The sequence below is a fragment of the Marmota monax genome, unplaced genomic scaffold, assembly GCF_021218885.2.
Source record: "Marmota monax isolate L192 unplaced genomic scaffold, Marmota_monax_Labrador192_F-V1.1 WCK01_AAM20220418_F8-fsc00095, whole genome shotgun sequence".
Lineage (NCBI taxonomy): Eukaryota > Metazoa > Chordata > Mammalia > Rodentia > Sciuridae > Marmota > Marmota monax.
The window spans coordinates 4,964,743-4,980,836 of record NW_026695244.1 but is presented as its reverse complement, the minus strand read 5'-3'; the positions used below and the strand labels follow the sequence as shown (position 1 = coordinate 4,980,836).

At 37.0% G+C, this 16,094-nt stretch overlaps 1 protein-coding gene across 15 annotated transcripts in view; it reads left to right on the top strand.

Moving 5' to 3' along the window:
• The window catches only part of Ino80d (INO80 complex subunit D), a 65,491-nt gene that overhangs the window by 9,701 nt on the left and 39,696 nt on the right, over positions 1 to 16,094 (top strand). For 9 of the 15 annotated variants that reach the window (XM_058578228.1, XM_046462942.2, XM_058578230.1 and 6 more), the window contains 4 exons: positions 9,489 to 9,539; positions 10,890 to 10,982; positions 11,087 to 11,333; positions 13,875 to 14,614. In XM_058578228.1, the coding sequence (XP_058434211.1) occupies positions 11,116 to 11,333; positions 13,875 to 14,614 (958 nt within the window). In that variant the 5' untranslated portion in view covers positions 9,489 to 9,539; positions 10,890 to 10,982; positions 11,087 to 11,115. Of the gene's footprint in view, positions 1 to 1,537; positions 7,830 to 9,488; positions 9,540 to 10,889; positions 10,983 to 11,086; positions 11,334 to 13,874; positions 14,615 to 16,094 lie in introns of those variants that run through there. The other 6 variants (XM_058578236.1, XM_058578235.1, XM_058578234.1 and 3 more) reach the window with 2 other exon arrangements.

The window sequence follows — 16,094 nt, the reverse complement described above, 5'->3', positions numbered from 1 at the left end:
AAACATTCTGCGATATTAAAAACATTTTATAACTTTTAGTGTATACTGACTTTGTCATGATATCTGACTATGGCTCCTAGAAATAATTCTGTAGACAAAAGTACCGATTTAGTAGAGGATTTTTGTTTTTGGTTCAGGGCATTGAACCCAGGTGTGCTTTATCACAGAGCCACATCCCCAGCCCTTTGTATTATTTATTCACTTATTTTTTACTTTTTTGTAAAAAAAATGTATGAGTTCTAATCAGTTATACATGACAGTAGAAAGGCTTTTCCATTCGTTTTATTTTGAGATAGGATCAGGCTACCTCCCAACTTGTGATCCTCCTGCCTCAGCCTCCTGAGTCGCTGGAACTACAGGCAGGCACCATTGCTTCTGGCTCAATTTACTGGTTTTTAAGAATTATTTAATGATAAGTGGGTGAATGTCGTGAACTTTGAATACATAATCTGGAATTAAGAATTACTCTTACAAAATCTCTTCATTCAACATGTACTTATTGAACATCTACTAATTTCTGGGTACCAGGGTAGACCGAGGAATATAATGATGCACAGAAAACTGTTGGTTCTTTTAGGAGTTTATTTTCTAGGACAGAAGTCAACAGGCACAGTAGGACTTGATGAATGTAGAAACGGGGAAATAGAGGCAGTACCTCAGAAGAGCATTTAACTAACTCATGTTTCTGGTTGAGCTTTGTGGGGTCTGTATGTGTCTTCTTAAGGATTATACCAGGGTTGACCATAGGAGGGAGCACTAAGTAGAAGATAAAGAGGGAAGAGGACCATTTATATGGGCAGATGCAACATTCTGTTTATAAGCTTGGTGAGAGTAGAGGAACCTGAGGTGTCTAGAGCTCTGAATAAAGGTTTCCCAATTATCTGCTCCCTTTCTTTCTTTCTTTTTTTTTCTTTTAAAAAATGTGTTCTTTTTAGGTATACATGACAGTAGAATGTATTTTGATGTATTATACATATATGAAGTATACCTTCTTGTGGTTTTACATGATGTGGAGTTTCATTGGTTGTGTAGTCCTATATGAACATAGAAGTTATGTTCGATTCATTCTACTCTCTTTTCTTTTCCTATCCTCCCTCCCTTCCCATCATCTAATCCAATGAACTTCTGTTCTGCTGCACCCTCCTTATTTATTGTGTGTTAGCATCCGCATATAGAGAGAACATTCAGCCTTTAGTCTTTTGGGATTGTCTTATTTCACGTAGCGTATCTTATTTCACATAGCATGATAGTCTCCAGTTCCATCCATTTACTGGCAAATGGCATAATTTCATTCTTTTTATGGCTGAGTAATATTCTGTTGTGTATACATACCACATTTTCTTTATCTGTTGTTGAAGGGCACTAACTATTGTGAATTGAGCTGCTATAAACATTGATGTGGCCATATATATATATATACACATACATATATACATATGTATATATATATATATATACACATATGTATATATGTATATATATATATATTATTTTTTCTTTCTGGCTTTAAGTCTTTGGGTATATGCCGAGGAGTGTAGCAACTGGGTCAAATGGTGGTTCCATTCCAAGTTTTCCAAGGATTTTCTTTCATTCCCTTTCTTTTTAATGTGTCTCATTTTATAGATTATAATTTTCTAAGGACAAAAAGTATGTCTTGCATTATGGCATTCACAACTATTGAGAAAATGAAAAACTTTTCCTAAGTGTCTAATAAATAAATACTTTTCGCCTTTAAAGGGAAAATGACACGAATTTAGCAAGTTCTTTAATTAAAAAAATTCAGAATTATGAGAAAGTTTGTAAGTTTTATGATTTTGATTTTACTGTTATGTTTTACAATGTAAATACATCTGGTTAATGATGGTACAGTACTTACATCTCTTTTTCCTCTCTAAACCAACCACAAAATAATAGAAATAGAATTAGAGAAAAGAAACTCAAATCTGGAATGACTACCATAAGCTCATAATCAGAATATGTGAACATTAGATGTCCTTAGGTGCAGAGAAAATTAAATCAAGACAAGATGCTAAGAAAGAATGATTTCCTCTTTAGAATCAGGTTGGTGAGGGGAGCAGCTTTCTCCCAAGTAGGTGACACACCCTGAGGGCAATAACTTCTTGCGTGGAATGACAAAGTAGGGCATGTATTGGGCTCCCCAAGTGGCCCAGGAGGTGGGGCAGAATTATAAACTGCAGTCCTACCATTTTTGCAAGTTCAAAATGGATGGAGCATAATGGCGCATACCTAGAATGCCAGGGATTCAAGAGGCTGAGGCAGGAGAACTGCAAGTTCCAAGACAGCACAGGCAATTTAGCAAGATCTTCTCTCAAAAAAAGGGGTGGGGATGTAGCTCAGAGGTAGTGTACCTGGGTTCAATCCCTAGTAATGCTCCTCCCTGTCCCCCCAAAAAAATAGGGGCAGAAATTGTTAGCAAGGAAACTCAACATCTGCTCATGTTTATCAACTAAAAAGGAATCAAGGCTAAAGAATCATCCCTTTCAAATCTATGCCAAGTGGATACTTATGGGCTTGGGAAAGTAGTCCAGCAAGGAGTTAGAACCTCCAGAGAACAGTGATAAAAATTTTCAAAAACGAGGGGCTGGGGACGCAACTCAGTGGTAAGAACCTGCTTGGCATGCTTGACTTGCTTGGCCTTCAGTTCCACCCCCAGGACTGGGGGGGAAACTTTTTCAAAAACAGCAGAGTAGGTGAAAATTGTGATCAAGTAGTTCCAGTGGGAGGAGATGGGGTGGAGTAGTGGTGAGGCATGGCTCCTCTGAAATTAGAATTTAAAGATGAGATTTTAAAGTTCAAGAAAAACAATAACAACTGAAAGAAAAGAGATAAGAGTGAGCTGATGAAACCAGTGTACAGAATAAAGAGAAAAGCATGGTTATTTATACAAATGAATGTTAACTTTCAAAGCAATAGATAATGGAGGCAAGCTTGAGAAATTTAAGAAATCAAAAAAGAAAAAATTAAAGACTTTAGAGACAATGATAGATAAGGAATATAGTGCATCTAGCATACCAATAATTGATACCATCGAGGATGTCAACACAATAAATGAAGGAGGCTGGGCATACACTCCTATAATCGTGGCTGTTCAGAAGGTTGAGGCAGAATTGTTGAGTTCATCGCCAGGCTGGGTAATTTAGTGAGACACTGTCTTAAAATAAAAAGTGAAAAGGGATGTGGAAGTAGCTCAGTGGTATAAGTGTTTTGCTACTAAGCTACATCCCTAGCCCTTTTTATTTTGAGCCAGGATCTCACTTAAGTGCCCATGGTCTCACTAAATTGCTGAGGTTGGCCTTGGACTTGTGATCCACCTGCCTCAGCCTCCTGAGCTGCTAGGATTACACATGTGCACCACAGTACCTTGTTCAATTAAAATATTTTTAATAATAATTTTCAGCAATAATGCTGATACATACAGTTATTTGTGTGAAATCAAGAAATGTCTTCTAATGGAGAGACTATAAATCTTCCAAGAAAACAGCTATATGGTGGAATATGTAATGAATTAAAATTTACAAACAGTACAAAGAAATATAATTAATTGAGATGAAATATCTGTCATATAAGTAAACTGAAGCAAAAGTCAAACCTAATAAAAGAGTATTTAATAGTTGATAAAGCCAGGTGTGGTCCCAGCAAGGCTAGGAGGTCCCAGATTCAAGGCTAGCCCGGGGAATTTAGTGAGATCCTGTCTCAAACTAAAAAAGTAGAAAGGGCTGTGGACTGGGATATAGTTTAGTGGTAGAGTGTACTGGGTTCAATCTCCAGTACAACCCCCCTCCCCCCCAAATAGCCAGGAATAAGGCTGAGGGTGTAGCTCAGTGGTAGAGCATATGTCTAGCATGCATGAGATCCTGGGTTTGATCCCTAGCACTGCAAAAAATAAACAACAACAACAACAAAACAGTAAATAATACTTTAGTATTTTCGGCCTGTGGCTCTGTGATGTCTGTCACATCTGCTCAGCTTATGATAACCCCCGAAGCAGACATGGACAGTATTTAAGTGAATGAGCATGGCTGTATTCAGTAAAATTTTATTTACAAAAACAGGCAGTGTTTCAAATTTGTCCTCTAAACCATAGGTTTTCTGATTTACGATCTTAAACAGTGTCTGAGAAAAGTTGAGAGCAAAGTATGTGCAGAGATTTAACTTGGCAAGCCACATTGAACTCAACACAGAGAATTGATTGAGTTACTTTTGTTTTTCTTTTTGCAGATCTAGGGATTGAACCCAGGGCCTTTGTGCATGCCAGACTCTTATCACTGAAGTATATCCCCAGCCCTGCTATTTCTTCCCCCCTCCCTCCCTCTTTTTCCCGTTCCCCCCATTCCTTTCTTGTATGTTAAACATACTCTACTCCAATCCTTCCCTTCCTCCCTTCCTTATTTTTTTGTACTGGAGATTGAACTCAGAGGCACTTTACCACTGAGCCACATCCCCACCCCTTTTAATTTTTTACTAAGTTGTTTTGGGCCTTGCTGAGGCTGGCTTTGGCACCTTCCTGCCTCTGCCTCCAGAGTCGCTGGGATTACAGGTGTATGCCATCATACCCAGCTCACCATTAAAATTTTTAAGACAAAAAGATAAGGGAAAAATAGAAGTTAGATTATAGTAGGGGATTTTTGATTCAACTCTTCCAGTCCTTGATAGAACAATAATAGAGAATAGGTTATGACATAGGATATGACACATGAGGTTAATAACATCATAAATGGTATAACAAACAACATACCATGAAAACAATTATTTTTTTTTTCACACACCCTTTAGGCCTCCAAAAAGAAATTTAGTTAATATAAGAAGCAAAGATATATGTAGATTATGATCCTATTTCTTTTCTAGAATTAAAACAGAAAAGTACAAAAATTTTCCATTTGAAAAAAAAAACCTCTTTTTTTAAGAAGAATATTTTTAGTTGTAGATGAACACAACACCTTTATTTTATTTATTTAGTTTTTTTATGTGGTGCTGGGGATCAAACCCAGTGCCTCATGCATGCTAAGCAAGCATTCTACCACTGAGCCACAACCCCAGCCCTGAAAAAGATTAACTCTTGGGTCAAAGGAAAAATAAAAAATTAAACCAAATGGTAGAATGTGCTGATAGTCAAAATTCTGTGTATTAATATCTATGGGATATATAGTTAAAGCTGTACTCAAAGGAAAATTCATAGATGTAAATAGAATATTAAGCTGGAAAAGAATGAAAATTCAATCCAAGAAGTAGAATAAAATAATTGGAAGAAAGTGGAAGGATGGTATTAGCAGAGATAAAAGCAGAAATTTAGGAAGTAGATAAATGAGAGTGCTAATAACTCTTAAGATGTTTTTTTATTTTTGGTAGACAGTGTTGATAAAAATATTAAGCAGATAAACTAAAGCTCATCATGAACAAAGGGAGAAAAAAATATCACATTGTATGTGAAAGTACAATAGGACATGGATATTTAGAAAATTAAATGTAAAAAGTTTACTCTGCTCAACTGGATACAGATAAATTGAAAACAGAAGAGCACTATTAGGCTCAAGCAACCCAAGGAACATAGATAACTGAAATGCTTTTTACATTCTTAAAGAACAGAAAAAGAGGGATGGAGGTGTAAGCTCAGTGGTAGAGCTCTGCCTAGCTTGCGGGAGGCCCTGGGTTAGATCCCCAACACAACTTGTGTGTACACGCACATAGAAAAAAGAACATAGGAAAATAAAAAATTGTTTTGTAAATTACTTTTTACAACATTATATTGATACCAAATCTGCCAAAACACACAGAAGAAAACTATACCATTCTCAAAATACAAAAATCTTGCTGGGCATAGAGGCACTTGCTTATAATCCCAGCAATTTGGAAGACTGAGGCAAGAGGATCAAAAGTTTGAGGCCAGTCTCAGCAAACTAGTGAGTCCCTAAGCACCTTAGTGAGAATCTGTCTCAAAATAAAAAGGACTGGGGATGTGGCTCAGTGGTTAGCACCCCTGGGTTCAATCCCTGATTACCAAAAAAAAAAGATAAACAAAAAGTAAAAAAAAAAAAAACAAAAAAAAAACCAAATCCTAGATATTGGTGTCATTCAACAGCACATTAAAAGAATAAATAATGTATGATAACCAAGTTGGCTTTTCTTATATTTTTCTTATATGGAGGTGTTAAACACCATAATTTTAAAAGTGTAAACAGGAAATAAGATTTCCCTAGGTGATGAAAAAATTGGTTAAATTAACCATCAACTTTTACTAAGTTGCTTTGGGCCTTGCTGATTCTGGCTTCAGCATCTTCCTGCCTCTGCCTCCAGAGTCGCTGGGATTACAGGTGTGCGCCACCATACCCAGCTCACCATTAAAATTTTTAAGACAAAAAGATAAGGAAAAATAGAAGTTAGATTATAGTAGGAGATTTTTGATTCAACTCTTCCAAATAAAACACAAACTAAGAAACTTGACAGTATTGGGGTCTTAACCCAGGGGTGCTTTACCAATGAATTACATTTCTGGTCTCCCCCTTTTTTTTTATACTAGGGATTGAACTTGGGTCACTTAACCTCTGAGCTACATCCCCCTGACTTGCTATTTTTTTTATTTTGAGAGTATCTTTTTAAATTGCTGAGGGTCTTGATAATTGACAGAGGCTGGTCTCCAACTTGTGAAGATCCTGCCTCAGTCTCCCAAATTGCTGGGGTTACAGGTATTTTTCACCATGCCCAGCTCAAAAACCTATTCTTAGTAAGATAGGAATTGTTGGGCTTGGGGATGTAACTCAGCTGGCAGAGTGCTTGCTGTGCATGCACAAGGCCCTGGGTTCAATCCCCAGCACCAATAAATAAACAAACAATAGGAATTGTGGGTTGCTTTTTTTTTTTTTAATATATTTTTAGTTGTAAATGGACACAATATCTTTATTTTTATGTGGTGCTGAAGATCGAACCCAGAGCCTCACATGTGCGAGACAAGTGCTGTACCGCTGAACCACAACTGCAGCCTCTGTGGTTTACTTTTTTTCTTTTCTTTGTTTGGTGCTTGAGATTGACCCAGGGCCTAGCATGTGCTAAGCATACACTTTCCCATGGAACTACAAATATGGAATATGTGTTGTGATGTGATGCAAATTAACATTATTTCTAATGAAGCAGTTATTTAAATTTAGGAGTTAACAGTGTTGCTGCCACTGTCGTCATTATTATCATCATCATGATTATTATTTGTTGTACTGGGCATTAAACCCAGTGATGCTCTATCATTGAGCTACATCCCTGACTCTTTTATTTTTTTAGTTTGTGACAGAGTCTCACTAATTTCCTGAGGCTGGCCTCAAACTTGTAATTTTTTCTGCCTCAGCCTCCAGAGTACCTGGGATCACAGGTGTGTGACATTATGCACAGCTTTGCTATTATTGCTTAACATTTTTTCTGGTGGTTCTAGCCAATTGAGTTATGGGAGAATATATGCTTAAAAAACTGGAAAGAAAAGTGAAATCCTCAATTTTTTTAAAATTCTTTTTTTTATTTTTTAATTTTTTTTATTGTTGGTTGTTCAAAACATTACATAGTTCTTGATATATCATCTTTCACACTTTGCTTCAAGTGGGTTATGAACTCCCATTTTTAGCCCATATACAGATTGCAGAATCACATCAATTACACATCCATTGATTTAAATTCTTTTTTTTTAAATATCTTTATTTTTATTTTTATGTGGTGCTGAGAATCGAACCCACTGCCTCATGCATGCCAGGCGAACGCTCTACCACTGAGCCACATCCCCAGCCCGAAATCCTCAATTTTGATTGCATAACTAGGAAATTTCATAGTAAAATGTAAGCATTGCCTTTCATATCCCTCCATTCTTGCCCTTAGACTTATGTGATTTGTAAAATATTCTTCTACATACCAACACACAGGTTTATTTCTTTTTGTAAAATTATTTTTTTAGTTGTAGATGATACAATATCTTTATTTTGTTTATTTATTTTTATGTGGTGCCAAGGATCGACCCAGGGTCTCATGAGCGCCAGACAAGCGCTCTACCACAGAGCTACAATCCCAGCCTTCTTTTTCTTTCTTTTTTTTTTTTCTATAAAGGTAATCAAACAGATTCTGTAAATGACTTTTTTTAAAAAAGTTTTTTATTTGTTTTAATTAATTATACATGACAGTAGAGTGAAGAAGGAGGCATCACAATATCAGACCTTAAACTATACTACAGAGCCATAGTAACAAAAATGGCATGGTATTGGCACCAAAACAGACATGTAGACCAGTAGTACAAAATAGAAGACAGAGAGACAAACCCACATAAATACAGCTATCTCGTGCTAGACAGAGGTGCCAAAAACATTTAGTAGAGAAAAACTAGCCTATTCAATAAATAGTGCTGGGAAAATTGGAAATCCACCTGTAACAAAATGAAACTAAAACCCCATCTCTCACCCTGCACAAAACTCAAAGTGGATCAAAGACTTAGGCAACAGAAACCCTGTGCCTAAGAAGAAAAAATAGGCCCAAATCTTCACCATGTTGGCTTAGGATTTGACTTCTTTAACAAGTCTCCTAAAGTGCAAGAAGTAAAATCAAGAATCAATAAATGGGACAGCTTCAAACTAAAAAGCTGCTTCTCAGCAAAGGAAACAATCAATAACATGAAGAGAGCCAGCAGAATGGGACAAAATCTTTAGCACATGCACCTCAGATAGAGCATTAATCTCCAGGATATATAAAGAACTAGAAAACACCAAAAAACAAAACAACCCAATCAATAAATGGGCTAAGGAACTGTATATAACTTTTTAAGCTTAATTGTACCCAGGGTATTTTTTTCACTGAAGTTCATACACACTTACGTGGACTAATTTGTGAAAGACTTTGCCAGGTAGATGAGTAGTTTAAGAGAGTATAAGAATGAAAAACTGCCTGGGTTGCTTTGACATATTTCCTGTCCTAACTATTCAGACCTTTAGGAAAGCTAAATGAATTTGTAGTCCAATTCTTGCATCCCAATAAGGTGGAAAGGAAAAGCTCTAATTTTTGTTTTATATTGATGTTATTAGATTACTTAGTAATTTGAGTGATTTATTAATATTTCATGTTTTTTTAATCTATTAAAGTTATCGAAATGTTTCTTAAGGAGAATACAAATACGCTACCATTATCACTAGTAGGTGAAATTAGTAATATAAGAATTAACATTTATGGGCCGGGGTTGTGGCTTAGTAGAGCACTTGCCTATCATGCGTGAGGCACTGGATTCGATCCTTGGCACCATATAAAAATGAAAACAAATAAAATAAAGGTATTGTGTTCATCTACAACTAAAAAAATATTTTTAAAATGTTTCTTAAAAAAGAATTAACATTTGTGAATAATAAATTTATCCAGCACTTACCATGTGCTAGGCATGATCCTTACTGTTACATGCTTTGTATCATTGGATCCTTAGAACAACAATGATAACATCTCCTATTATCCCTATTTTACAGATGAGAAAACTGAGATTCAGAGAGGTTAAATGATTTGTTCAAGATAACACAGTAAGTGTTAGATTTGGGGCTGGAACGACTGCATCTTCTCAAGTATTTATGTTTCTTGTTATTTGCTGGTATAAGGAATGTTTCATTCAACCTCTTTTCTTTTGTTTTTATTTTTTTAGCACTAAGGGTTGAAACCAGGGCTTTGCACATGATAAGAACATACACTTTACCACTGAGTTGCACCCTAGCTCCATGTTCAGATTCTGAATGAAAGGGTATTTCCCCAAGTGTTCCTGTAGCTGGTATCTAAGCTGTTCCATCAGCTTTGGGAGGATGGGTTGGACTGCATCAGCTCTCAGAGACACTGACTTTGCAAAATAGATTTGAGTTTCATTGTTGTGGACTCCTATGGGGTTATGTAATAGCTACCCTTTTGGGGGCAGAAGGGTATAGGCAAAGACAGGTCTTTTGGATATAGAAAGGTAGTCAGTATTGTAAAATTCCCTTCCATTTTCTAATGGAATCTCAGAAGGCTTAAGCAATGATTATTATCCTACTTCCAGTGATTAGAAGCACAGGTGGGGTGGAGTGCTGAATGATATAAGTGTGGTTGGATGACTAGGCTTTGTGCTGAAAAAGCTTAGAGTTTAGATGTTATAGTGTGGTGGAGTATTAGAAGGAAAATAACATTTTTAAAAAATTTTACTTTTTATTAGAGCATTATAATTATATGTAGTATTTGGGTTCCTTTTGACAAGATTATCCCCATTCCTCCTCCCTATTTTATATTTTATTTGCTCTATTTTTATGTTTCATAAACATTTGTTACAAATTGGCAAATATTTAGTCAACATAAGAAAAAAGGTAGGAACTGGCTGTGGCTCCATGGTAGCGTGCTTACCCAGCATATGAGAGGCACTGGGTTCGATCCTCAGCACCACATAAAAATAAATAAATAAAATAAAGATACTGTGTCTATCTACAACTAAAAATTAAAAAAAAAAAGAAGAAAGAAAAAGAAAAGAAAAAATGTAGAATTTCTGAGAGAGGTTTTAGGTCTATAGTTTATTCCATTGGCTCAGTAAAGGGATTTGGTTTTCTAAAAATACAAGTACATAAACACCTGTAAAAAGACCTGTACTGGTGACAGTTCATTTGGTGGAGGAGTTCTGCTTTAAGGTATTCGCAAAACTTAACCTGAGTAAATGTTATTTAGTTCCATTTTGAGAGATAGGATAGCATATTTTATAATGTCTTTTTTTTTTTTCCCTATTTGACCGCATTAATGAGAGTTGGAGAATAAGGAAGAATCTATTACATTAGGAAGGGTGATAATGGCATATTTTATAACCTGGATGAACTAGCTTTGCTTATTTCTACTTGTTAATTAGGCTTTTGATGTTTTTATAGACAGTCTGCTTCATCTCGATTCAGCAGCGTTCCAAACTGTGGTATCCTTGGGGTTTTCTTAACATTGCTATGGTGCAGAAGATTTAAAATCAGGTATGGCTGTGAGGCCAAAGTTCCTCAGTAAAATTCTCAATTTAAATCTACCTTGTGATCTCTGATTTATCATTTGGGTTTCTTTTTTTGTGGTGGCCCTTTAGCTGATGTTCACAAGGAATAGAGTCACGTGATGTATGAAGGGAAACATATACACTTCTCTGAGGTTGACAATAAGCCCTTGTGCTCGTATAGCCCCAAACTGTGCAAGCAGCGGCGTCTCAACGGCTACGCTTTCTGTATCAGACACGTTCTGGAGGACAAGACTGCCCCCTTCAAGCAATGTGAATATGTGGCCAAGTACAACAGCCAGCGCTGCACCAACCCCATCCCCAAATCAGAGGATCGTAGGTAAGCAGTCAGTCCTTGATTTCAAGGGTAAACTTGCCTCCTTGTCTTCTGTCTTCTCTTTTTTCCTTTCTCCCTCTTTATGTGTGGTGAATTTAAATGTTGAGTTCTGGGGGAATCCAAGTAAACTTGGGAATACTTCTTAAAAGATTGAAATTTCTTTTAAACAGAGTAGTAAGTTTGAGGGATTATTTTAAAAATATGTGCAAGTCTTTTCTTTTTTTATTCATTTCATAGACTTTTAAAAATTATTTCCCCTGAAAATTGCTGCTTGGCTTCTTGGTACTAGTTTACTTGGTTTGTGTCCTTATAAAGTATTCCTGTCTTTTCTACTTAGTTTTATCCATCTGCCTAGCGAAAGAAACTATAGGAAATAACTGTTAAAATTTATAATAATTTGGGTGTTTTTAAATATATGCATGAAAGATAGTGAAGGATATGTTAATTAAATATATGTAGTTAAATCCTAATTAAGGGTTGGGGTTGTGGCTCAGCGGTAGAGCACTTCCCGCTGGTCTCCTCCTCCTCTGTCCCCCAAATTAAATTTTTTTAGGTATATATTTTTTAATTGTAGATGGACTCAGTACCTTTATTTTATTTATTTATTTTTATGTGGTGCTGGGCAAGTGCTTTACCACTGAGCTACAGCCCCAAACCCCTATTTAAATTTTTTTTTTTTTTTGGTACCAGGTATTGAACCCAGGGGCACTTAACCATAGAACCATACCAACCCCCCCCCCGTCATTTTTTTTTTTTTTTTAAGTATTTTATTTAGAGACAGGGTCTCACTGAGTTACTTAGGGCCTTGCTAAGTTGGTAAAGCTGGCTTTGACCTGGAAGTCCTCCTGCCTCAGCCTCCTGAGCCACTGGGATTACAGGCATGCATCACTGTACCTACCTGCGCCCCTCCCTACTGTTTTAAGTTTTACTAAATTGTTTTATTGTTTTTCACTTTTTGGTTAATATAGTTTTCCTAATATTCCTTTCCTTGCTGGCTACAGCCTTTTTCTTTTCTTTTTTTTTTAATAACGAGGAGTGCATTACCACTGATCCATATCCCTAGCTCTTTTTATTTTTTATTTAGAGACAGGATCTCACTAAGTAACTGAGGCTGGCTTTGAACTTGGGATCTTCTTGCCTCCTCCCAAGTCTCTGGGATTACAGGTGTGCACTACCATGCCTGGTGCTGGCTACAGCTTTATGAATCTCTTTTATTTAAGGTATATATGGTACCTAGCACAAATCTGCTAGTTGGACTTGGAGGTATCATCTGTATGTCAAAAGAATAGGTTCCATTTTCAAATAACTTAAGACTTCATGCTTGGTCAAAGAGGACAACCTTTGTTAAAGATACACAAGTAGCTGCAGTCCCCTGCTAGAACCTCCAAGCAAGCTCTCAGATAACTTGGAGAAACACTGCCAGATGGGTACCCATCCCTTTTGGAACTTCATAGTGCATATTATACAAAACGTTTTGAGAAAAATTTCAGAAGAAACAAGCAACAACAAAATCAATGTCTAATTTTGTTTAAGCCAGCATTTTTCAAAGTTTCTTAAGCATGGAATACTGTTTTTATGTATACTAAGTAAATATACTGAGTAAATATTCGTAAGTGAAACTGTATGAATAATGTGAGTTTAGAGGTGAAATATTCTATTGATTAAAAGCCTCCATGAGTACTTTCTCATTATGTAACAGGACTCTATCCTTTCCTAATATATATATTTTTAATTTTATGTTTTATTCTTTTAATGTCTTAAAAATGACATTTACCTTGCAAAGATAGCCTGCTCATTGTTGAAGACGAATGAGACATGAGCTTTGATTTTTAGTTCAAGTCTCAAATATGTCACTTTCCAAATGGAAAATGGTTTGGGCAAGTTCATGAAGCTTAGTTTCCTAATCTGTATGAAGTGCATTATATTCGTGCCTACTGATATTAGAGGAGATAGTCCAAGTTCTTATATTTTTTTATTGAGAGATTCATTCCACTTACAATTCCATTAACCAGTTTTTTTCTCTTATTCTGTTCTCATGTTCTTCTCTCTGTGTCTCTCTCTGTATAAAGCACACAGTGAACCCTTAAACCCTTCATATTCTTGAGAGTTATGACATAAGCATCTGGATGCTTCTCTGTGAATCTCCTAAAGTAAATACTTAAATGGTATTGGAATATATATTTTTCTCCATAAAAGAATTTTAAATGATCCTTCAGACTCTGAATGAGTTACTTTGTATGTTCTGAATAAAGAACAACAAATCATGTGATAAGCAGTGGTCTAGTTGTTATCAGGGCCCTCACTAGATGACTGACTTGCCTCTGTCTGGCCAACTCTGCTCATGTTCAGTTTGCATATTTGCCTCAGCAGAATCATGCAGACTTTGAGGAATGCTTGAGAATTGTGGAAGTTATGTATTAAATCAATGAGGGCCAAGAGTTACTATAGTCATGAAATTTTTAACCTATAGGATTCACATTGTATAATATGTAATTTTTATATTCTTCATATGTTTCATGCACATTTTCCCATATACTTTTAAAGGTACTGCAACAGCCACTTGCAGGTACTTGGCTTTATCCCGAAAAAAGAGAGGAAGAAAAAGAATGATCCTATAGATGAGGTGAAAGTCAGGCACCAGATGGATACCATGGCCTTTAGCTTGACAGTACCCACGCTGGCCTTGAAGATGCCCAACGGACTGGATGGAATGTCCCTCTCTCCACCTGGGGCAAGGGTCCCTCTCCACTACCTGGAAACTGAGTTGGAAGACCCATTTGCTTTCAACGAGGAAGATGATGATCTGAAGAAAGGGGCAACTGTGAGAAAGAAGTTGCAGAGCAAATTGGCCCAGAATCGGCAGCGCCAGAGAGAGACAGAGATTTTAAAAGTTCGACAAGAGCACTTTAGTCCCCCTCCTACACCTTCCCAGCAGCCTCCGCAGCAGCACTCCCACCTGTCACCTTTATCCACTTTAAAACCTCCAGCGCCGCCGCAGGGTTCTGTCTGCAAGTCACCTCAACCTCAGAACACCAGCCTACCAATGCAGGGAGTGGCCCCCACCACACACACTATAGCACAAGCAAGGCAGTTGTCTCACAAGAGGCCTCTGCCCCTCCTGCCATCCAGTAGGGCTCCCATCGTGGACCCCCCCAGGACTGACCGGGTCCTTATGAAAGCCACAGCCTTCTCTCCACACTTCTCTTGTATAAGTCAGCTGCAGAGACTGGTGAAACTGTGCACACAAAAACATCAGTTGGATACTGATCTGTTTCCCCACTTAGGTGAGTTTTTGGTTTTACCATATCATATATGTATAGATAAACACATTCTGTCACAGCTACCACATAAATGATAGGGCTAGAATACCTACCTGTACAGAGTGATGCTCTGGATGCTTCTTTTTAAGCTTGAGGAGATGAGTGTTTCTGTGTTGCCCAGGCTGGCCTCAAACTCCTGGGCCCAAGTGCTCCTCTGCCTCAACCTCCTGAGTTGCTGGGATTATCAGAACTCTCTGTGTCTTATTGTAGGATTTTAGAATAACAATAGCATTGCTAATATTTGCCAATAGCAGGGGGAAAAAATACCACAAAGCTTCATTTAAAAAAAAATTCACAAGATAATACCTGTGTATGGTTGGAAAGTGAGAAAAATACAGATAAAACTTTTTTTTCTAATTTAAAGGTTTTTTTGTATTTACTATTAATAGTTGGGTTTATTTGTTTTTGATTATTTAAACCTTATTGAATGTGATATGAACTATTATTCTAACTTCAGGAAAAATTCTTTTGCATGATGTGGGTAGCAGTAAAAATATGAACAAAGGATATGAATAGAAGAACAAATATTAATGGTCAATAAACAAACAAAAATCCCCATTGGAGGCAGGGTAATATAAATTAAAACAATGAATTACCAGATTGACAAAAATTATACTCAATGTTGCTAAGGGTATTGTGTCATACTTTTTTTTTGGTACTGGGGATTGAATCCAGGGGCATTTTACCACTGAGCCATATTCCCAGCCCTTTTATTTATTTATTTATTTATTTATTTTTTTGTTGTTGTTGATAGACCTTTATTTATTTTACATGGTGCTGAGAATCGAACCCAGTGCCTCACACATGCCAGGCAAGTGTGCTACCGCTGAACCCCAGCCCTAGCCCTTATTTTTTATTTTGAGACAGGGTCTTGCTAAATTGCTAAATTTCTGAGGCTGGCTTTTAACTTGCAATCCTCCTACCTCAGCCTCCCAAGTCATTGGGATTACAGGCATGTGCCACTGCACCCTGCCTGTATCTCATACTTTGTTGATGAGTAGTGTAGAATACCTTTAAAAATATATATTGGGGCTGGGATTGTGGCTCAGTGGTAGAGCGCTCGCCTAGCATGGGCAGGACCTGGGGTCGACCCTCAGCACCACATAAAAATAAAGGCGTTGTGTTGTGTCCATCTACACCTAAAAAATAAATATTAAAAAAAATATACACACACACAATTATTGATAGCCAACAAATTCCCTTTTGGGACTTGTATTAGTTAGCTTTTCATCACTGTGACCACAGTACCTGACAAGAAAAATTTACAGGAGGAAAAGTTTATTTTGGGGTCAGGGATTCAGAGGTTCAGTTCATGGTCAGCTAACTTTATTGCTCTGGGCCTGAAATGAGGCAGAGCATCATGGCAGAAAGGGCATGGTAGAGGAAAGCTGTCACTACATGGTAGCCAGGAAGCAGAGAGGGAGAGCTAGGGACTAGATACAGT